Source organism: Astatotilapia calliptera, chromosome 15 (genome assembly GCF_900246225.1).
Source record: "Astatotilapia calliptera chromosome 15, fAstCal1.2, whole genome shotgun sequence".
NCBI classification, from domain to species: Eukaryota; Metazoa; Chordata; class Actinopteri; order Cichliformes; family Cichlidae; genus Astatotilapia; species Astatotilapia calliptera.
The window spans coordinates 18994919-19019521 of NC_039316.1; the positions used below are offsets into that span (position 1 = coordinate 18994919).

The 24603-nt window shown below is 40.3% G+C and overlaps 1 protein-coding gene and 1 pseudogene across 1 annotated transcript in view; one reads left to right on the plus strand and one right to left on the minus strand.

Annotated features, from left to right (window-relative positions):
- The first annotated feature begins 3701 nt into the window (after positions 1-3701).
- LOC113007108 (zinc-binding protein A33-like) lies at positions 3702-6184 on the plus strand (annotated as a pseudogene).
- A 70-nt stretch (positions 6185-6254) lies between these two features.
- Positions 6255-24603, minus strand: part of ift172 (intraflagellar transport 172) — a 65550-nt gene continuing 47201 nt past the window's right edge. The window contains exons 35-48 of the mRNA XM_026143517.1: positions 22218-22347; positions 17470-17568; positions 17228-17337; positions 16947-17010; positions 16397-16483; positions 14866-14982; positions 13668-13778; positions 13431-13550; positions 12399-12494; positions 11999-12058; positions 11738-11836; positions 10917-11070; positions 9781-9872; positions 6255-7770 (exon numbers count right to left, since the gene is read on the minus strand). Coding sequence (XP_025999302.1) covers positions 7681-7770; positions 9781-9872; positions 10917-11070; positions 11738-11836; positions 11999-12058; positions 12399-12494; positions 13431-13550; positions 13668-13778; positions 14866-14982; positions 16397-16483; positions 16947-17010; positions 17228-17337; positions 17470-17568; positions 22218-22347 — 1429 coding nt within the window. The 3' untranslated portion in view covers positions 6255-7680. The remainder of the gene's footprint in view (positions 7771-9780; positions 9873-10916; positions 11071-11737; positions 11837-11998; positions 12059-12398; positions 12495-13430; positions 13551-13667; positions 13779-14865; positions 14983-16396; positions 16484-16946; positions 17011-17227; positions 17338-17469; positions 17569-22217; positions 22348-24603) is intronic.

Genomic DNA, 24603 nt, shown 5'->3' on the forward strand with positions numbered 1-24603 from the left:
ACAAACTGGTGTTTTTGTAATCACCAACCAGAGAACTAATCAGAAACGTAACGTCAGAAAGATGAACAAATCTTTCTGCTTTTACAGCTCTGAGCTGCTTTTCAGTCTTCTCACAATAAAAACGAATAAAAGAGGCTGAGAAACACAGGACTCATTGTTAAAACCCTTTCTCGAGTGTGATCCTAATAAGCCGAACCAGAATAATCCTGTTTCCTGAAGAGCCGAAGATCTCTCTAAAGATCCTTTAAAAGAGGGAGACAAGCAGCTGGTTTAAGTCAAGACTCCCCATAATGAAATGTCACTGACTGTAGTTGATAATAGTTGAATGTATAAGGTGTATAAGGTGTTGAATGTACAGTGGGATGCAAAAGTTTGGGCAACCTTGTTAATAGTTATTATTTTCCTGTATAAATCGTTGGTTGTTACAATAAAAATCGTCAGTTAAATATATCATATAGGAGACACACACAGTGATATTTGAGAAGTGAAATGAAGTTTTTTGAATTTACAGAAAGTTTGCAATAATTGTTTAAACAAAATCAGGCAGGTTCATAAATTTGGGCACTGCTGTCATTTTATTGATACCAAAACCGTTAGAACTAATTATTGGAACTCAAATTGACTTGGTAAGCTCAGTGACCCCTGACCTACATACACAGGTGAATCCAGTAATGAGAAAGAGTATTTAAGGGGGTCAATTGTAAGTTTCCCTCCTCTTTTAATTTTCTCTGAAGAGTAGCAACATGGGGTCTCAAAACAACTCTCAAATGACCTGAAAATAGAGATTGTCACCATCATGGTTTAGGGGCAGGATACAGAAAGCTGTCTCAGAGATTTAAGCTGTCTGTTTCCACAGTTAGGAACATGCTGAGAAAATGGAAAACCACAGGTTCAGTTCAAGTTAAGGCTCGAAGTGACAGACCAAGAAAAATCTCAGATAAGCAGAAGCAATGAATGGTGAGAACAGTCAGAGTCAACCCACAGACCAGCACCGAAGACTTACAACATCATCTTGCAGCAGATGGAGTCGCTGTGCATCGTTCAACCATTCGGCGCACTTTACACAAGGAGATGCTGTATGCGAGAGTGATGCAGAGGAAGCCTTTTCTCCGCCCACAGCACAAACAGAGCCGCCAAAGCACATTTGGACAAGCCAGCTTCATTCTGGAATAAGGTGCTGTGGACTGATGAAACTAAAATTGAGTTATTTGGGCATAACAAGGGGCGTCATGCATGGAGGAAAAAGAACACAGCATTCCAAGAAAAACACCTGCTACCTACAGTAAAATATGGTGGTGGTTCCATCAGCTGTGGGGCTGTGTGGCCAGTGCAGGGACTGGGAATCTCGTCAAAGTTGAGGGACACATGGATTCCGCTCAGCATCAGCAGATTCTGGAGACCAATGTCCAGGAATCAGTGACAAAGCTGAAGCTGCGCCGGGGCTGGATCTTTCAACAAGACAACGACCTGAAACACTGCTCAAAATCCACTAAGGCATTCATGCAGAGGAACAAGTACAACGTTCTGGAACCGCCATCTCAGCCCAGACCTGAATATTATTGAAAAACTGTGGTGTGAGTTAAAGAGAGCTGTCCATGCTCGGAAGCCATCAAACCTGAATGAACTAGAGATGTTTTGTAAAGAGGAATGGTCCAAAATACCTTCAACCACAATCCAGACTCTCATTGGAACCTACAGGAAGTGCTTAGAGTCTGTAATTTCTGCAAAAGGCGGATCTACTAAATATTGATTTCATTTACCGTATTTTTTTGTGGTGCCCAAATTTATGCACCTGCGTGATTTTGTTTAAACAATTATTGCACACTTTCTGTAAATCCAATAAACTTCATTTCACTTCTCAAATATCACTGTGTGTGTCTCCTATATGATATATTTAACTGACATTTTTTATTGTAACAACCAACGATTTATACAGGAAAATAATGAGTATTAACAAGGTTGCCCAAACTTTTTCATCCCACTATATAAGGGCTTGGTAATTATGGTATGAACATGGTAAAAAAAAACATCTGTATACTGTACATCTGTATTTGCATATTGTGCTAGGATTTATTTGTTTGTTGTTAAAGGTTTAACACCAAGCTTGGATTTCCAGACTGAACTCAGCTGGAACTCATGAAACCTAAATTTGAAGTCCCAGAAAGTTGATTCTGCTGATCCTGGACAGGAGGAACGCTTTTTTGAGCGGGAGGTCAGGGAGGCCATTTATGTGAAAAGGGGAAGACCGTCTCTGAATCGAGGAGGGGGCCTAAGGGTACATCTTTCACCATCTTAAAATGCTGTGATTGCAGCCATTCCCCTACTCTCTGTGAATGGTACTCATTGATCAATTGTGATTGATCAGTGGTTGTTGATCAATGGTAATGACAGTTTGAATATTAATGATCAAAAAACTGACCTCACAGCCCATTGTTCATCAATGGTGCTAGTTTCAGTCATTATACACGTGTACTGTTTGTAAGGTTGGGCAAACCTGCAGACACTGAGGCTGAAGAAGTCACTTGGATTTGGGATTTCTTGGTGCATGCTCAAACATAAGGAAATTCATATTTCTGCTGCAATGTTTCAAAATTATGAAAAAGAGTGTTTATATAAGAAATAACTAACTTCAGAAGAAGAGTGCAGTAAAAGAGAAGGTCTAAAACCAACAGTATGTGCCACCGTTTCTGTCATTTCCTCGTCTGTTTTGTAATCCCTGAACCTTTCCCAACTGGTGTCAATCATCCAGGTGCTCAACTGTTTGTATGTACTCCACAGTTTCTTTTTGCTCCCTGTCTGACTGCAGCGGTCTCTGTTCAGTACTCTTTGTGTTGCCACTGTTTCTAGTTTTTGTTCTCTTAGTCTCAGTTGCCTTCCTTGCAATTTGTCTAGCGGCCACTTAAGGTTGGCTCCAAAAATAAGGCAGTCTCCACAGACTCCTGTGTTAAAATGGTTAACTTTACAGCATCAAAAAACATGTTTAGAAGCTTATAAAAAAATGAAATTCGAGTGCTTTATTAGACTGTTACTTGGCGCTAATTAGCAGATATGTGTGTCTGTGCATCCATATGGTATATGAAGACAGCTTGCTAATTAAGCCTGACAGTTAGCTGATAATGTATTGCAATAAGTGCAGGATAAAATGCTCACGGTTGTATTTTCAAAACTGTAGTCTTCAAATTTTTGTGCAACTTCTATGAATATTTTACTATTCCTGTCAGTGCACCACAGTCCTGTAGGCCTGCTTCACACTATGGTTATAAAAGGATGGGCATGGTCAGCAATAACATACGGCAATAAGCTGTCACATTTAAATAATGCTTTATTGGTAACAAGCCCCAAGAAAATATTCCACACATCCTCACACCACCACCAGCATCCTGAACCTTTAATCCGAGGTAGGTAGGATGGATCCATGCTTTCATGCTGTTCACACTAAATTCTGACCATCTGACGGTTACATTTGCTGTGGTTTTGTTGTGGTTTTAAACTGAAGTGCATTAAAATGGAATTAAAAATTGAATAAATTTCCCAACTATGTCTGCACATATAAATTTTGTACTACAGAATTAGCATTTAGCATTATAGTTAGTGGATAGTGCTACACTGAGCATTTAAAAGAAATAAAATTATATTTTATTTATTCTTAAACTAAACCAAACCCCTGGTTTCAAAAAACCTTTCCTACTCCTCATGATCTGTAACTGGTGGCGTTAACATTTAAAACACTAAAAACACACTCTTGAGCTTAATGTATTTAGTTTCTGACTGGCAAAGAGATCCAAGATCAGTCTGCCAGCATGAGTCAGCGTGCCCTGAAGGAAAATGGCAGTATCCATCAAACCAATTACGCTAACACAGAGGAATGAAATACACCCCTGGTTTATTACAGCTGAGCATTTAGAGGAAAACCACTGAGAAAGCACCTCCCATTCTCTGACTCACTCAAGTTATTATGTTTCCACTGGAAGGAGACGCACCAGACATAACCTGCACCTGAGCGGGGTGGTGGTACAGGGAGCCAAACTGGAATACTGCAGCCCGAGTGAAATCACGACGGGAAGTATTGCTATAGAATTAAGCGAAACACTTTTGGCAACCTGCTCGTTGTGTTTTTGGCTTCACTCAGAAAGAAAATGGCCTCCGGATCAGAGGCCAAACTCCACTGTCCTGTGTGCTGTGATATCTTTAAAGATCCAGTTCTTCTTTCCTGTAGCCACAGCTTCTGTAAAGTCTGCCTCCGGAGATGGTGGAGAAGGAAAGAAGCACTCAAGTGTCCTGTTTGTAAGCGCATATCTGGGAAGAAACACCCACCTTGCAACTTGGCACTGAAGAATCTGTGTGAGGCCTTTTTACTGGAGAGTGATCAGTTCAAGAAGCTTCACAAGTTTCTAGAAGAGGAAGAGAAGGCCAGGATTGCTGCTGTGAGTGCAGAAGAAAGGTGGAAGCGTGAGGTGCTGAAGGAGAAGATGGACGTTCTGAGAAGAGAGATAGCAGCTCTTTCGCAAATTATCAGAGCAACAGAGGAGGAGCTGAGAGCTGAAGACACCTTCTTCTTAAACAACTACAAGGTGTTGAAATCTCCCAATTCTTTGAATCTTTGGGCTGAAGGAGGGACAATACTCGGTGTATAAATGCTCAATCAACAATCATTTATTTCCATACAATTCAACAGTCAGAGCATTACAACGTCCGGACGGGAGAGATGCTACCAGAGGGTCAGGCACATGTCTCAAAATGGTGACGGGTTGCTCAGCTTTTTATACTCTCTAGTGGCCCCCAGCTAGTTGTAAAAGCCAAAACATCACATTTTTTCTCTGTTACAGCGCCTAAGTTATGACCTCGGCAGTTGTTTCTCTGCTTTCTGTAAGGTGGGGGTGTGGAATGTGGTCTGTCTATCTCCCCTGTCTTTAGACACAGAGTCTCCTGCTTACAACCTTCTCTTCATGATTCAACAATTAAGCATGTCAAGAAAACAGTGTAACACATTCCCAGCAGATCAAGGATACAGAGTGATGCACATTTATCTAATGAACTAATATGTGAATATGTTCTGTTAACTCAAAAGTATAATGAGAACTAAACTACATACAGCTCACACACTCTATATTAAAGGGTATAATATGATCTACAGCAGTATTCTAATTCAACTACTTTGATTACATATATAAGGTAACATATAATAACAGAATAATCTAACAAAGGCTACAGCAGAACAGGTCCAGGAGCAGCCCCTGATGGGTGATCCAGAGCTTCTTCTAGGAGTTTTGCTGGACCAGGCCAAACACCTGGGCAATCTGACCTTCAACATCTTGAACAAGATGGCTGAGGCCAGCTCGTATACTCCTGTGATTCTGGATCCAAACACTGCCCACCCAAGACTCAACCTGTCTGAAGATCTGAGTGGTGTTAAACGGGGACGGACAGTAGAGTGTCCCAACAACCCGGAGAGATTTGACAGCTTCTGCATCACCCTCGGCTCTCAGGGATTTAACTCAGGACTTCACAGCTGGGAAGTTGAACTTGGACACAGTTCACACTGGATCCTGGGCGTGGCACCAGTCAGTCAAAAGGAAAGGACATTTAGGCTCGCACTCTGGGTTATGGACAATGGAGTTTTGTAAAGGTAAATACAAAGCATCCTCACCATCAAATTCAGTCTCTGTTCTTTCAGTGAGGAATAGGATCAAGAGGATCAGAGTTTGTTTGGACTGTGACACAGGGGTGCTGAGTTTCTCTGATCTCGACAGTCTCATATACTCCAACTCATGTACCTCCACCGAGGCCCTGTTCCCAGTTATAGGCACAAGTGATAAACGCCTATTAAAGATACTACCTGAAACAATATTACTAAATAATACCTGTTAGATTCCAACAGAGAGGATAATGACCTATTGGTTTGTGGACTAGTATTTTAAAGCCTTTAGTATTGCGCTCAGATACGGTCAAAATATCCATATTTGGATGATGGTGGAGTACCAAGTTATCAGCTAAAGCTAGTTAGCTTGGTTAGGCTTTGGACAATGACATATATTTTCTAGTTTTGCCTCTGCACACCACCACAGTGGCTTTTACATCTAAATAAATCAACATCAACTATGCTTCAGATGATGAGCTGTTTTTATCTTTCTAAAATGCTAAAATTGCTAAATCTACATCTTAATGGCTTAACATAAAGCTGAATGTGGTTCCACTCATTACAGTCACAAAGAAGCATGAAGCAGGATATGATGAATGCTTAGAAAACCACTGAACATTTTTATATTGCAACTTTATTAAACAAAGTATATTCCATATTGAACACTCAGTAAAAGCTTTGCCAAACATTACTGGCCTCTGAAAAACATTCACAGAGAAAATAACTCAATTTAGTCCGCAGACATTAAACAGTCCTAAACCGCCGCCACAGCATTATAGTGTCAGGTTATTAAGTATTGTAATATCTGCTGCAGGAGAAAGCCTTCACAGATGGAAACCTGAGACAAAGTCCTTCTGATGATGAGAAAATACATAGAAACAACTAGATGGATGATATGTGTTTCCATGGTGACTGCACCTTGGGATAAACTGACCAGTCAGAGGATAAAATAAATAACAAAAATGAAACATCGTGGAAAAAACAAAAGCAAACAGCATCACTTCATCCCGATGCATCGGATTCCTTGGTGCTTTAGAGCTCTGATGTTGAGTTTGTTCTGATTCTGCACCGCTCTCAGTAGAGCACCAAACAAGGATTAATCCGCCGCTGAAATTATTCCCCAACAAAGTTTATTCATTTTTAACTTAAACTACAGCACAAGAGCTGCTTCAGGAAATCACTTTTTTGTGTGTTTTTGCTCAGGAACTAAAAGGGCTTGTGGTTGGGGCCAACACACACTGAGCATATGAACAGGTTTTTGTTTTTTCTTCTGTGTTTTCAGCACTGTCTATTTTTTTTGTTGTTAGCTGTTTTATGAAACATTTTCGAGCTCCTTACTGATTTTCTGAGGTTGCTTCAGAAATATGTGAACCTGAATTCTAATAAATACTTACGAGTTTTTATCTTGTGCTTTTGCTCTGACAGTGGTCAAATTCTAAGACTAGTAATGTTAGAAAAATGCTTATTGACTCTTGTCAGCCTGGTATCTTACTCTAATGACCAGAAACGAGCAGAAACTGCTAAATCGGCTCAAAGTGCTACATTTCTCAGTCATTTCAATTTTCTAACAGGCTGCTAGCTGATGAATGAGAAATGAAATCAGAAAAATGAATCAGAAAAAAGCACTAAATATATTTCTTGAATTCTTAAATTGTCAACTGTTAAGGTTCAAAGTCATTTATATGTACTTTTATTATCATGTTACCAATTTACAGTTTAACATACAACGGTTTAACATATAACATGTAACACATAACATTTAACAGTTTAACTATACTTTTAAGGTGCCTTTTAAAGAAGAAAATCATGAACTGGTTTAAACTGAAATGAAGGGATTGTGTATTCTCCTCTGGGCTTAGAAACTACTTTTAAAGTAAAAAAATGATAAAGTTCTGGGGACAATAAAAGAGTTGGTTTCCTGTGAAATGTTTGAATTTGCGGAAAGAAAAGATGAGGAAGAATAGAAGGAAGAGCAGGTGTTTCAAAGTGTGTAACAGAGTAATAAAAAGAAAAGGCACAGGGCAGAGCTGCAGGTCGTTCTATCAGTGGAAGGAGAATCCGGACGCCGGCAGGCCGCCACACCACTGCCTGATGAACTCGAGGACGTCCTGACACTCTGGACTGTGAGTGGTCTGTGGGGAGGTGGAGGAGAGAAACACAAACAACAGCCCATCAGGAAACACACGTGAGAAGGGAGGTAAGGATGCTATGTATATTCATCTGCTGATTCAAACTCAAATAAGCACCACTGTTTTCATTTCTCTCAATGTGATGAACTAATTCAGTATTGTAAGACTCAGAAAGGTTAGGCCTCAGTTTCATGCTTTGCCAGTTGTGAACCACCAGTCGCAGGGGAAAAATTTGTATTCCCAAGTCAGTTAATGAGTAGCTGCTAGAAGTTGCTAAGTGAACTCAAACGCTAAAGCCCCATTCACCCAGACCTGGTCTCTAGCTGGTGGCCAGTGGCCCCAAGTAACCACTGATTGCTATGATAAAATATGTATTCTGCGACCAATTGGCAGACCATACCAATGTCAAATAGGTCTCTGGTTTAGCGCCTTCTTAGTGACCGATTTTACCTAGCAACTAGCCAGCAGCCTCCAGCAACTGCCTAATGACTGGTGGTGGTGCCCAGCCAATCTTATTTTTTGCAGAACATCTTGAAGTAACACAAACATGCTATAATCAACAGTAAAATACAATTTAGAGTTATAAGAAGCCAAGAAGTGTTGAGCTCTAACTCATGCACCATTATGTTTTTTTTTTCTAGTTATAATGAATCCAATAAATTACAATCCAACATTAGCATTTTCACTAAAGATCAGTGCTGTTTCAAAGAGAGTTGAACCTGAAAGAAACATTTTCTTCATGCCTTTGCTTTGAAAAAAAAAAAAAGAAAGAAAAGAAAAGCTTTGAGTACTGCTCCATGATGGGAGTTCCTTTCTCTCTCAACCAATTTTAAGTTGAGGACAGACGATCTGGGTAAGTTTTAGGAGTTTTGATTAGTTTTGAGGAACTCAAAACTAATCAAAACTCTTCAAAACCTTGAATGACACTGCATTTAATTACAGTCCCTGTGGAGTCAAATACACTCCTGAGTAGAGCAGGGCGATACGACCAAAAATATTTATCACGATATACATTTGAAAATTTGCGATAACGATATAACTGATGGTATAATTGACACTAGATAAACTACTTTACGACTCCACAACTTTATTAATGTTAAACAAACCCAAAAAACCCATCAATGTATTTTTGCTTAAACTAGCAGCTGTTTTTTATGTGCAATAAAGTTATATAAAAATGTAACAGTGCAAATGCAAATTCCTTGCTGAAAATTTAACCAAAAGGAATTTCCAGTGGAAACTGGCCGACATATCCTCAGCATAACCATGTATAATATCCACAAAACTTAAAAGAGGTTATACACACAATACAGTAATATTATGTTGATGCACAGTATGTATCTCCTGCCTACAGTAGCCATAATGCTCCGACAATCCATCAAGCGGTGCGGCTTCATAGCTTAGCAAAGTCGTACTAAAACATTGGACAGATTTTTGAGCGGCGTGTACGACATAAAATCGTTTCGAGGTCAGTAAACACAACCAGAATTCATACATAAGGCACACGGGATTATAAGGGGCACTGTCGATTTTCAGAAGAATCAAAGGATTGATTTTAAGTGTGCCGTATTTTACAAAAAACACGGTAATAACGACGGCCCGCTTGCATGCTCTACCAAAAATAGTGCTTTGTTGTGTATCTGATGGATGAAAGCCAAACCAGTTCCACACCACTGAAGTTGCAGCTTTTTTACATTCTGGTTCATCAGTTTCATTCAACGATCCTCTTTCGCCCTTCTCATTCTCCGTCGCCGAAATGCTTTTCCCGCCACGTGTCTATGAGAACAAAGGCACTGCGCATGCACGTTTTACCCATATTCTATGGGTATCGTGATATTTCATTTTCTTATCGTTGCCCAACATTATACCTGTATTACCATGAACAGTATGATATGGCCCAGCCCTACTCCTGAGGTTTTTCATTCAGAAAGAAGGAGAGATCCGTTTGTGTTGTTTTTATATGCACGGAAATTTCTCAGCTTACAAAAACACAGTTTCTCTGTTTGATCTCACCTTCGTGGCCATGAGGAATTTGTTCCAGTCTTCCTTGTTGGCTGCTTTCCCCGCAGCAGAGAACTCGATTTTATTCCTCAGCACGGGGTAGCCTGAAAGCAGGAACACCACAGAGCGAGACTACATGCTGTGTATGACTGCACAGTCACGCAGCAAACTGGAGAATCAACACTTACAGCAAGGCCACAGCATGTTTTGTGTATGATAGCATTCTATTATACAGTAGCTATCATTTCATATTAAAATTTAAGAAAGAAAATCGTTGAATGGTCCATTAGGTTTTAAATGAAGGTTCTTGAAGTGGACCTGTTATACATTTCTTTCTCTGTCACATATATACTGTTTTATTGCTGGATTAATATTACACAAGGCCACAGTTTCATGTCAGTGCTGTTCACAGTGAGAGAGGATATGCTGATCAAACCTTCTGTTTTGTGACAGGTAGCCAATCAAAAGAACGTTGGCTTTATGGTTGTGGAACTAGAAAAAAGGTGAATTGAGTGGCTGCACTAAGGTTCAGTATAAGATATATAAGAGAATAACAAAAAGCTTCGCTAGTAGAGACCAAGAGTAAAAACATGAAGATAGAAATGAGCAAAATAGGTCTCCCTTAAATACAGATTACCTTCTTCAAATAACACAGAGGTGAAAATTAAACATTTATTTGAGAACAAATCCATCTTAAATCTCCAAAACACCTCAAACAACAGCTCTACACTTTCCTGAAATTAGATTTCATTACATCAACCTGCTCACGTTAAAGCGTGTGTGAAATCTCGTGCATTGCAAAGTGGATTAAGTGTAAATGTCAGCACTGTATGCAAACATCATGGGTGTGAGAAGAAAGTTTAACAACAGGTAAACTATAAAAGCTCCAAATAACAGAGAACATGTTGCAACTTTATGGTAATTACACAATTTTTTATTAAATTATTATTATTTTTTATTTCATTTAATTATTTCATGTTTTCCACAAAATAAATGATGAAACGTTTCTTCTTGCTTTTTGCTTTTCTCTGTTGCATCACATCAGTTTGCAATTTTTTTCCCCTCTGATCTCTTTTCAATCTTTGAAATTAACAAAACTTTGATAAGTCTTGGACATGCTTGAGTGTTTCTGTGTGTGTGTGTCTAACCGGTGAGGACACAGGGCATCGAGCGAAGGCCGGTGTTGGCGGCCACCAGCGAGGCTTCGTATGTGTTCCTCTCGTCACGTGGCAGAACCTGCTCGAGCCGATGGTCCATGGACACCATAAGCACCCAGTCGCGCATCTGGTCTCGCTGGGCAACCTGTAACACACACGCTGTTTTCAGACAGCTTTTCTAAACATTGCTCATTGCAACTGAGCTGCATGTCAGGTTGAGTTTGATTTTTTACATAAAAAAAATACAGTTTGTGTGATGTCAGCCTGCAGTGATAAGAGTTTCCTACACAGAAACTCAGTGACTGTGTCATAAACAGGAATAGGTTGAGCTTGTTCAGACAAAAGAAGACTTTTGGACAAAGTAATCTTAAATGGGCTGTTATATAGTTACTATTATTCTTTTCAATTTCTCTAACCCCAACTCCTAAACCACCCCAAATTTTGGTCATCATATTTAAGAAGCTATAACCAAGGTAATAAAAATAACTAATAAAAACAAGCTTTAATGTGACCTATAAACAGGAAAATGTGAAGTATGATTTTTGTTAAGAGGGCCTGATTTAGCCCACAGGCCACCTGTTTGCCTGCCGATACTTTCTAATTTGCAGCTACAGCGACCCTGCAGCTTAAGACTGGGTGCTTAAATGGAGCGATCTGTCATCTGTGCTCATTTGTAAAGAATATCACAGAGGAATGTGACACTAACTGCACCAGATCTGATTTGTAGCACATCACCAATATTGTCTTCATCTATCAGTCTGACCGCAGCATCCGGTGGGATATGTGTTTGGTGGGCGGTGATGATGTCTTACTGTGACGCAGAGTTTGGTGGGAACTGGAACCTCAAAGGGAATGTCGGTGTCTAGGAAATCGGTGTGGTCCAGAGTGTCCAGAGTCCCCTCGTCAATGCCCTGGACAACAAAATTAGCCAATCACAAATGAAAAGATTCAATTTTACACCTGTTTTACACATTAGAAGTTCAGATGGTGTAATGGTGTTATAATAGGATTTTGCTGGTATTCACGGAATACATAACGGAAAGGTCACAAATAAAGATTTCTACAATACATACATCGCACAGATCCAGGAAGTGGTTGAGAAAGATGAAGGCCATGTTTTCCCAGCCAATAGCCTGCCAGAATTGAAAACATAGCACGTAGAATCAACACCAGAGAGAGAGTATCTGCTCCTTCAAAAAGATTATCCTCTAATGGCCAATCACCAATAGAGCAGAGTTAAAGGCTTGTAAGTAGTCATGGACTACCTGAAGTGTACAATGCATTTTTAAATGTACTTCAATCATTGAATATCTGGGAATATTACCAACTTTGTGGAGAAAACTCATTGAATTTTGTGGTCTAGGAGGAACATTTTAGACTATGAACATGCACCTGGAACTAAAAAAAAAACAAAACATCAGCACTACCAAAGCAGAACAGCTGCACCTCATCCTCTCTAATTGGTGGACTCACCTTGCAGGCCAGGCCCGCCTCATAGAAAGCCTTGTCCGCAGCAACAAGCTCAGTGTGACGCAGCAGAGACACGGAGAGCTTGGTTGCTATACTGATCTGAAAATGCACAGCAGAAGAAGAGAACACTTAAAAAAACCCCAAAGTAAAGCTTCCTACATATCATCATCAGTTACCTAGCAGAGGTTTAGATTTGTACCATGACATGGTCTTCTTTTTTGTCTTGTTCCCTGTTATAATTTAACTGATATTCATACTCGTGTTTCTAGGTGTTCACATTTTTCTAGAGTCTCCTCCTGTTTCGTCTATCTGTTTGTTTGTCTTCCACTGTTTTCACTTCCTGTTTTATTTTGGTAATTACCTCTTTGTGCATCCTTCCTGTGCTTTTTTAAGACTGCCTGGCCAAGTCTCAACTATGTTCACCTGTGCAAATTGAGCTCTGTGTATTTTTAGTTTCTTTTTGTTTGTCTACTTGGTAACTCCCCTCATGGATTCCTGTTTAGCTTAGGTCAGACTATCATCACTGAAGTCTTCTATAATGTCCTGTGGTGTCTGGTTCCTGGTGACGTTGTCTTCTTTCCCAAAATGAAAGGCAGAGATCGAGTATACATCACAGATGGTAATGTGCAGGTGGTCAGAAAGAAGCTTACAGGAGGACATCTAAAAATAGAAGAAGCAGTACTGGTAGCATCCAAGGTGTACCAGGAGATGACCTTGGGACCAAAATGAAATCTGGTCACGTTTTTATTTTTCTGAGCAAAGACACAGAACTTTTGGCAGGCAAATGTTGCCTTGCTGGTCACATTTTCTGCAGTTCACATGGTTGATCTACCCACAATACAAGGTGTTTTCACATCCGTCAATTCTCTAGCCCAACATCATCTATGCTGTTACCACAAGACTCCAGGCTTCACAGTGCTTTGTTCTATTGTTGAATTCTCACCAATTATGAGCAACTTTTACAAAGTCATTTTCAAAGATGTCCTCATTCTTAAATATTCTGTATTTAGGCAGGTGCTGTTTGCGTTTTCATACCAGCTGCTCGACTCCTTTAGCAGCAGATCTTGTGGCGTAGTAGTGAGAGATTAGCAGCATCTGTTCAAAATCTTCATGAGCCGGAGTGTTTGCCTCGGTTGATTTGGACATGTTCTCACACTGAAATCACAGCAAACAGAAATTAAAAAATTAAAAATTGATGCATTTTATGAGGACAAACTTATTTTCATGTTTTTTAAAATGGATCGATAAAGGCATTTACTAATTTTGATTTACCAGTTGGAAGAAGAAATTGCGGAGGTCGGCGAACATGCGGTAGGACTCTGGTCCATCGGTGTCGGGAAGGTTAATCAGGTCCAGGAACAGGCGTTTGTAGATGTTAAAGTTCTGATTGTAAAAAATGGCAAAGCTTGTAAAAAATAATAAACAAGAGATGTCTCTTTTTAATCATGTTGTTAAGGCTGTAATAGAAATCAAAATATCTTTTTTTTTTTAAAATAAAATACAGCTGCCTTTTCACAGTCAGTTTGCTTTTTATTTGTGTAAATATAATTTCCGAAAGTCACTGATATTATTGTCTATTGAAATAATCTGGAACTGACTGACTCAAGAACCATAAAAATCTGTAAACCAGGGCTCCAAGCTCTTAAGGTAACATAGAGTTTTGTTGTAAATACCGCTTTATAGCAAACAAAAATAATGGCAGTGCCACCTGCTACCCCTCAGCCTTCTAATAGATACACCTATGGTTTAATTAGAAAATCTTGGGTAATTTTCAGAAAACCTGCTGTCTGACCTTTACTTTCAAACTCGTCTGAGAATTTGCACCTATGCTGTCAATTTGAAAATCCTATATCGTCTCATTCTCAAGCTATTGCATTCACAAACTTAGGTGTCAACATGCTCACTTTGCAGCAGCTGCCTGCCTGCATGCTGCTATGCAGGCAGGTGGCGTGGGTAAAAACTGGAGAAGAAATTGGTTTATTATGCTTAAGAACACTAGCTATTTGGCTTTTGTGGTGCTAACTGAGACTCACACTGTACATAACAACAAAGTCGACAATCTTGGCAATCAATGCAATCTTGTCAACACTGAACTGCATAAAAACATGTGGGTTGTTTGAAACTATGCAAACATTCCCATCGTGCCAAAATCTTGCACAAAATACACCACACCCCAATCTGTTTGTGGTCTCTCTATGCTTACTTTATCTTTTCTTTGCCTAACTGGCCACAGCAGAGAGGCAAAGCGTGAAATGGACATGGTGGACTGGCATGTCTATAACACATTTTGCTGTGATACTTGGTTGGAATATTCATATAATTTCACCTTCTATGAAGACTACAAAACTAAGAGTAGATATTCTACATTAAAGAGGGAAACTTGGGTTATCACGCAGTGAAAGAAGGATAATGTACCTTTAGGGTACCCACTAGGGGGGAATGGAATTAGCTATAAGAAGTGTGTGTGTACCTGAGGGTTTGGTGGTACTCCGTGCTGTATGTAGAGCTGAACAGCCTTTGGAGCTTCCTTATCCTTGATGAGATGTGTTGCGTACAGAGCAATGTACTTATGGAGGATCTGAAAGGTCTGACAAAACACAACACAAAAATTATGAAGCCTGACAGAAAAAATGAGGTCAATGAGGCCTGTTAACGAGCAAACAAGACCAAAAAGCACGAGAGAAAAAAAAAAGTGTTGCCTCAGCAGAAATAATTGTCCATGAGCGCCCGAATATGCTTCATCTTGTGTGACAGAAATGCCCATGCAGGCCTTATTTGTCTGAATATTGCCACAGTGCGGGGATGAGTTTAGCTAGTTCATAAAAAAAACTGCACATTAAGGCCCACTGGAGGGAAACATAAATCAACATAAACTACTTAGCTGCTGCAAAGTTGCTTTTCTGTCTGATATCACCAAGGTTGAATCAGGGGGGACTTCGGATGGGACAGAACCCCCACCCAAAACAAGAACCACCCCCTCAGTGCCGAAAAGTGTTCGATTAATGTCTCAAATTAACTTGTAATACAATTTCAGAAAGCTCCAAAGTGGATCATCTCATTTCCAGACATGGACACTTTGGATTCGGCTCTAAGAAGGATTGGAAGTGCTTTCCTGGAGCCTTGCAGCACATTTTTACTGGAGGTAACAACAAATTACCCTTAGCTGCAGCTAGGACATGGTTAGTCCTCTTTGTTTCTGTTGTGGAAAATCTTAAATAAAATTGCAACCACCAGGTGAGCGTTTCTTTGAAGTGAGGTTTATTAAGGAAAAAGAACAAAAAACACTGCAGTGGAGAAAACATTCAAGTCAAACACCAAAACAGTTTTCTGTGGAAGGACGCCCCCTTGAACTCTTTTATACCTTCTCAAACACTCTCAAACAAAGAACACTTCACATCAGATCATATATTCCTATACCTTCAGTCCGGCTCATCCTTGACCCTCTCCCACTCTAAGAAAAGTTACAACCACCGGTCACCGGTCTGACTGTACATGTTGTTTTTGTCCATGCTTTTACAGCTGGGGCACCTGCTCATCATTATCACCTACCTGCATCATAAAGCTCCAGACCTGAACTCTGCTCAGTGATTGTTTCATCCCCTAGTGTAGTACTGGCATCATTTAACCTCTAGTTTATCAATTGCTCACTGCTTTGTCTAAAACTCTAACACCTTGACCTCACCTGGTTATCTGCTTTTGCTCTAAAATTGCCTGGGATTTTAGCCCGCTGCCTATATGTGTAATACCTTATCAGAATCACCGGATTCCCTGTAGATTTCCCAGCATCATCGCTCCATCCCTACTTCCCAACAAATTCGCACAAAGTTCCTGGTTGTTTGAAGTAACGATGAATGACTCTTTCCCCTGTGCCCTGCTTTAGAGTTCACTTGTTTTAGAACTTTAAAACCCTGATTTGAGCAAAAGCTGTTTGCTTAACAACCCGAAAAACAAAAGAGGTGACAATATAATATGAACTCTTAATGACATCAAACAAGACATACCTGTTTGGATGCTGTCTCCAGGCACTTCTCCCACTGGCCTCTTTCTGCGTAGATGTCCAGGGCTGCCATGACATCCACTCCCACCAGCTGAACGAACACAGTCATCAAAAATAAAAACAAACAGTTTTTTCAGCTCTAAGAAACACAGCATGAAACTTGAAATTAGACCATTACATTTTCTGTCTTTCTCTGCTCATATTTATCAAATGGCACTGGCAAAGTAAACAACTCGGAGGACATGTAGGGCTCCACAGAGCAGTGAAATGGTGCAGGAAATACAGCAATCACTGTAAAATCATCTCAGTGAAACTTAACAAATTCTTATTCTGGGAGGAACATGCTGCTGTTTACTACAGAAATGGATCAAATGAGAGATATTTATCTCTTTTTGCTTTACAAAAAGTTATTTTTCTGGACCAAACTGCTTGGAGTGATTTTGGAAGCTGAATTTTGTCATAATTGGGTCAATATTAGCTTGATAACATGTCAGCTTTTCTTTTTTTTTTATTTGTTTGGTTCAGGGTGTCATAGAGTGTATACTTGTACTTACAGACTCCACTCTGCCCTGGTTTTTAAGGTGCTCCTTGTACTTCTGGTCCACGTAGTCCTCATACCTGTCAAATATCAGATTCATAAGAAACAGGGCAGAGAGGCACACATGCTTAATAAAACTGATATGACATTGAAAAAATAACCAGCATGTCTTAGCCTTTCTGTTCACTTCTTCTATTCTGAGTTTTAATTCAGTGTCGGCCCTTGTCTTTGTTGCTGTTCTGCCCGTAATAACTATGATACACTTGAGTGTTTGTGTGTGTTTGTGTGCTCTCAAACCTCGGCTCCAGCTCCTTGGCGACTCTCTTGGCTTTGTTCCACTCCTCACCCTCAATAAAGACATCGATTGCCTCTTTGATGAGGTCCATGTTTAAGTAGAGCTCAGCAGCCTTCAACAATCAAATACAAACAGGACACAGGAAAGAGGCAACCTTATTATAAGAGCATATATATTTGGATTGTGTGTGTGTGTGTGTGTGTGTATTGTTTTATTAACTGAATCTACGTGTGTTTTCACTCACGGCGTTGAACTTCCTCAGCTGTGCGAGTCGTGGTCCGACCACCTGGATCACCTCCACTGCTACATCTGCTGTCAGGAACTTGATGGACAGCTCTGCCGCCTGGACATATGCACACAGCGAGTGCACACGCCAAACAGTACAGGACACCCAAAAAGACACAAAAAGGAAAAATCAATTCAAACCATATATAGAAATATAACATTTAGCTTTGTCATTATTTTGTTATTCAAGTCTGCTCAAGACGTTTTCTTTTTTTTTTCCTTTTAGGGTTTATTTTTGCAATTATTTCATGAAATAGAATCGAGGTAGGCAATGTGTTTTTGGTAATAATGGGCAACAAATCCATGAAACCCTTTTGATAGATTCTGCATTTCCTTTTCAGCAACCTTTCTGTTTTCTGGTTTGAGAAAATGTAGCTTGGGACAAGAGAGTTTATTCTGGATAGGAAGACAGAAAGAGTGGGTACCATATGAAGATAAAGCCAGTACTGATTTATTTTATCTTCTTCATATGGACTCGGTATTAGTGGTATTTATATAGCACTTTTCTGCACTTACTGAGCACTCAAGGCACCCGACTCCCACTCACACATATACACACATCCTGGTCATGAACACATTTACACATGTCATCATGCAGATTGGAGAAGCCCGGGATCGAACCACTGACTGGACATGCAGCTGAACGTCTGTTTCTGCTCCACTGCCATGAGGATAGACACAGAAAAGCTTTACCACTTCCACAATATTCATTATGGACTTAAGCTATTTCCTATTTAACTACTATAGTTTTCTGTTGTTTTGAATCTGTTCTGTGATATTGATTTTAATGAACTACATTTTTTTAAATGTTGTGGGTGCCGTAGCACAATATTTTCCCAACTTTTTCGATAAAAAATATTTATTGTGTCTTATTTTTCCTACTTCAAGTGTATTTTATTCTAATTTTTTGCATTTTATTCTCAGTCACACATACGTTTAGTATGTGTGTACACCGAGACATATAATGTACAAAATTTTTTCTCTCCTTACAATATGTGTCTTTGGCATTTTTGATATTCTATACAGCAAAAATATTATAAAACCAAATTTTAACAAAGTAGCAGTTCTTTCATAACCTTTTCAGGACAAAGTTAAGAAAGTAGGTGGGGCTATTAATAATAATGAATTGCATTTATATAGCGCTTTTCAAGACCCTCAAAGCGCTTTACAATTCCACTATTCATTCACTCTCACATTCACACACTGGTGGAGGCTAGCTACAGTTGTAGTCACAGCTGCCCTGGGGCAGACTGACAGAGGCGAGGCTGCCATATCGCGCCATCGGCCCCTCTGGCCATCACCAGTAGGTGGTAGGTGAAGTGTCTTGCCCAAGGACACAACGGCCAAGACAGACAGAGCTGGGGATCGAACCGGCAACCTTCCAGTTACAAGATGAGTTTCCCAACCCCCTTAACCACGGCCGCCCCCAAATTGATGTTATTCCACCAGTTTCTGAGCCACCGCAGTGTAAGAAATGGCATATATTTAAAAACTGCCTCTTATTACCACTGCTGTTTTGCCCTACCAGTACTGACACTGATGATGTCATACTTCGAGGGAGAAAGAGTTCAACTTCTTCAACTGTTTAGCTGATGACATTAAAAAGCTATTAACAGAGATCTTTGCAATGATGATAATATAAAATTGTCATGATCTGTCATCTCATATTAAATCCGTGACCCGCTCCTGCTTTTTTCACTTAAGAAATATTGCCAAACTCAGGACTATTGTCTCCACAACCGAGGTGCCACTTCACAAGCGCATGGCACAACACAGAAGAGCCACCTCCACAGGACAAGACTCAGCAGTCCATCTGCATCTTAAGGATAAAGGACACTCTTTCGAGGATGCCAATGTTCACATTTTGGACAGAGAGGACAGATGGTTTGAAAGAGGAGTGAAAGAAGCCATCTATGTCCACTGTGAGCGACCATCTTTGAACAGAGGCGGGGGTTTACGACACCAACTCTCTGCCATCTATAATCCAGTTTTGAGTTCCCTTCCCAGACGCCTTAACGCCCACTCACATCCTGGGCCATCTGATCTCAGGAATTCGCATGATAAGGTGGGGCCAGGTTTCACAATGAACACACCCGAAACTCTGGCTGATTGGGACCCACACCCAGTTTCACACCTTGGCTCAGGCGATTAGAGGATCATCAGGGGTCCTTTTGTCCCTCTGTGGGGGGATACTCCCACTAGGTTTATATCTGGGACTCTCCACCATTTGACCTTAGAACTGAAGAAGCTTCTCGGATGAGAGGTGAAACGTCTTCAAGCAACTTAAAGAAGTCCAGACGCTTTTCTTTCCAAGCTCCTTTGACTACGATGACCTGGATGACTGAGAACCTTCACAGACAGCTTAAAACTCATCTGTTTAGACAGGCATTTGGGTAATGTTAATGCGTAATATGTTGTTTTATTTTATATTTATATTGTACTATTGCTTGTTTGATATGCTTTTATATTTCCTCTATGTTGCTATATTGTTTGTTTGACATGTCTTCATGTGAAGCACTTTGTAACAGCGTTTTCGTCTTAAAAAGAGCTATATAAATAAATTTTACTTACTTACTTACTATCTCAAAAAGCAATATAATGTCACCGTAATCATTATATAATCCATTTGATTCTGATTGTGGGGATAGTTGGTGATACATGAACTGACTTTGCTGTTTGTGTCTTGAAGAAAAAGTCTTTAATTCTTCTAATGCAATATTTCCAATACGGCTGTACCTTGTATTTCTATCTATTTTCATTCATAGTTAACTAGTTAATTTATAAATATATTATATAAATAGCACAAAATAAATGTCCACATTTCATTTTCACAGGTTTAAACAGAGAGTCCACAGTAATCTAATTTAAAAAGAAACAAAACACCATAAAGCAGGAAACGTGTCCCTTTTAAACCACATCTGTGTAATCTCTGATTTAGCACTTCTACATTTAAATAGACTAGAATCAGCTACTTCTGTGAGTCATTTGGCATGTTTGATAGCACTCACTTTCACCTATTAAATATAATGTGTCTTAAAAAAACAGATAATTGGAATAAAGGTCATTATGAAGCGCACTACAGGAAGGAATCAAAAATTCAAAACTTAAATCAGTGTATCGCCTGACTCATCTGTAATGCAGATGCAGCATTTTCTGACCTAATGAAACTCACTTGGGGAAAAAAACTACCTATTGATCTCTGTGATCTCTTCAAGACCGCTTCTTTACAATCACGGAGATTGACCATTCCCATTTCAAATAATCTGACCTCTGCACTTTAATCAATAACATGCAGTATGTGCTGCGTATCTTCATACTCACAGCAGAAATCACCTATTGATGTTGGTGACATGGTGACCTTTCGCCCTCCTCCACCTTTAGTGGTACTCTTGACTACAATTAAACATCTATTCTGTCCTTCACCCACTACAGAGCTTAAAGTAAAAGTGAAAAGTAATTACTGATGCTGTCTAAATATAAGATCTACAGTACGGCCATTAAAGGTCATGGTGGGAAGTTTTCTTTTATTTCTGGATTATTTTTGCAGAACCAGAGAATAAGTTACTGAATAATTTCCTTCTTTAGGGAAATAAACACTGTTTGAAATGGTTATAAATCACTGTCTGTAGTTTTATGTCATGAAAGTTCAAACAGTACAGCGATGCCAAAGATAAAACGAACACTCCAGGGAAAGCGGCTCAAAGGAAGACAGAGAAAACTATGAAGAGTGGACAGACCTTTGCAGAGACCTCAACCCTCGGCCGCAGCCTTGAAGCCAAACTGTCAACTTACTACAGATTGTGATTTATTTTAATTCAGACCGCCTTTTAAGATTTGACACAATGTAAGTAGATATTTTCGGCAGGTTGACAAATCGAGTTAATACTGTTAATCTATCTGAAAAGGGGATTCTCACATTCTGAGCTGCAGTAATGTTTTCATTTATGGCATTTCAAAATATGAATAAGGTTTCTGTATGCATCTAGGACAAAGATCTGAAAATAATTCATTTATCCTTTAGATGGTTTCGACCTTTTTGAGTGTTTGTGGTGTAAAAATAAATTTTGTGAATAATATTTAACTGCAAAAGCTTGTGATGACTGTTGTACTAGAAGGTTAAACCTCCCACTCACTATCTTAACCCCTTATGTCTAGTCTATCATATTTGTGTAGTTTTTTTTGTGAGTTTTCGAGACTTCTACATCAGCAGTGGGATTCCCCCCCCCGATAAAACCGAAATAAATTGCACAATACATCCATCCATCCATCCATCGATTTTCTTCCGCTTATCTGGCGACAGGTCGCGGGGGCAGCAGCGTAAGTAGAGAAGCCCAGACCTCCCTCTCTCTAGCCACCTTCTCTAGCTTCTCCAGGGGAACACTAAGGCGTTCCCAGGCTAGCCGTGAGATAGTGTTTCCAGCTTGTACTGAATCTGCCCCAGGGTCTCCTCACAATGTATATATATGTTTTTAATTCTATAAGACATTTTAATCTATATTCAGGGTAAGATCTTTTTAAATATGCCTAGGTTAAAGGCTAACGTTTTTTTCAAACCTGCCTCTCTAATAAACCCATAACAGACTTAAAAGCTCTTCTTTATTCAGTAGCAACTACACGTGTAAAAGACTTACTATTAATTTCATATTGTTAAAAAGAACTAATGATCATGTGAATTAACAGTTCTATGCAGTTGTTTTTCCTTTTTACCTTCATCCAACACTTTTCCATCAGCGCTGTGTTTGAGTCATCCTTAACCTTCAAGTAATACTCCACGGCCCGGGAATATTCACCCGACTGCTCCCACTCTCTCGCCTGCTCCAAGAAGCCCTCCACACCCCTGAAACCAACAGGCAATAAACTCTTTTTTTTTTAATTAAAAAAATATTAAACATTTCACAATAGCTTTATTTATTTTCTATGTTATTTTACCAGTTCATAACAATCATGGCATAAAATAGTTAATGCTATAATAATAATAACCACCATTACTAAATGGTAAATTGACAGTTAATTGTGTCAGTGCTAGGGTTCCCTTACAGTCGATTTACTCCGTACAACACATAAAGTATGGGATATCCCGCCCCTGTTTGTCCTGGCTGAAGAAATCTCTATTCACACCTTTAAGGCAGATGGCCTCAGACAACATGTATAGGGCCCTGTCTACACATATACCCCCTGCCATCACAATCAGCCCTCAGTTCTAACGCTCTTCACCTCGCTAAGAGCATATCTACTGGGTTGGGCTAGCTAGCTACTGCTAGTTAGCTCCATTGTCTGCTGGCATAAGTTAACCCAACTGCCTTGTTGGTGTTAGCCTTCACTCCACAGCTGGTGTGTAGGCTGCCCACGAAGTGCTAATTTCAAATCTTCCTGTGCAGCACTTTGCTTTGCGTTTTGGTATGGATATCAAACCAAAGAGAACAAAACTGAAATTTTCTGTTTGCCACTGTCTTCAGTGGTGCAGTTTCTCTTTGCATGATAGTGACCAGCAATGACGCGTGCCCCATTTGCCTGGGAATTGTCCAAGTTAGGAGAACGCTGACTGACCTGAAGTCTGTGTGCTTCTTCACACCCTGGAACGATGGGTGACTTTGCGGAGAAAATTCCAGAGGAGGTTAACAGTAACCGCATCTTGCATGCTAGCTACCGGTGGGAGCCTGGGCTGTTGCACCAGGGATCTTGGATTGGGAGAGTGTCGTTTTACAAGGTGGTGTCCACAGATGCTTCCCTAAGAGGGTGGGGAGTTCTGTCCGATGGCGCATCAGAGAGAGGGGTCTGGACACAGAGCTTCACAATGATGTAAGGCTGCTAGCTGTGTTCTTAGCTCAGGCATTTTTGTCCAGTTCTGAGGGGCCAACATTTCCTAGTCAGGATGGACAATTCAACAGTGGTCTCTTACATAAACAGGCAAGGAGGGAAACGCTCCCTTCCCCTGTTAAAGTGGTCTCGCTCTCTGCTATTATGGTGCAGTGTTTGATGTCTGTCTCTAAGAGCAACCCATGTTCCAGGCCATCTCAACCTGGGGCCAGACCTTCTCTCCAGACCTTCTCTCCATTCCAGTGAGGGAATGGAGGTTGCACCCCTTTGATATTGGCCCAGATACGGGATCTATTTGGCGAGGCAAGTAGATCTTTTTGCCTCCAGGGTGAACACTCACTACCTCATGTTCTTCTCCATAATCGACAGTGATTCACCCGTGGGCATAGATGCACTAGCACACCAATGGCCAGACGTGCTCCTCTATGCATTTTCCCAGTTGAAGTGATATCTCCAGTTCTTGATAGAGTGCATCGGCAGCACATCTCACTGATTTTTGTTGCCCCCCTGGTGGCCAACAAGGTCGTGGAATGCAGAGATAATCAGTCTACTAGCAGCAAGTCCTTGGCAGCTTCTTCTCTGTGGGGACCTCCTCTCTCAGGCAAGAGGAGAAGTGATTCATCTGCCCGGATCTATGGTGCCTTTATGGTTACCTACTGAGAGATCAAATTTGATAGCTAAGGGTCTGCCCCCATGCGTGGTCCTGTAGAGGCTTTTATGAGTACAAATGGCAAGCCTTTGAGCAATGGTGCCAGGACGGGCACATTCCCCCAGTCCAGTGCTCTATTGTGGATGTTTTGACATTCCTGCAGGAGATGCTAGATACTGGCGGTCCAGTGTCTTTTCATGGGACTTGTGTTTGGTGCTTGAGGCCATTTGTGCCTCCCTTGAGTCTGTGGATATAAAATGTATTTCATATAAAACTGCATTGTTTTTCCACTTTGGCTTCTGCAAAGTAAGTGGGTGACCTTCATGCTTTGTCTGTGCAGCTAGTTGGGCATCACCGCACACTTTTTTTTTTTCCGGTTCACTCGTTTGTACATTACAGCCCCTTCGGTGGCTCATACTGTCCTTTCAGCTGGGTCTACCACACACTAAGGTGGTGGTGGTCCAACTCCAGTTTGATGGATACTCTGCAGGGCGTGTATATATGTCCCATACTATATGTGTTGTACCATGTGAATCGACTGAAAGGGAACGAACAGTTATGTGTATAACTTTTGTTCTCTGAAGGAGAGGAACGAGTTACAACACAAGGTTGTCTCTGCGCAGCTTG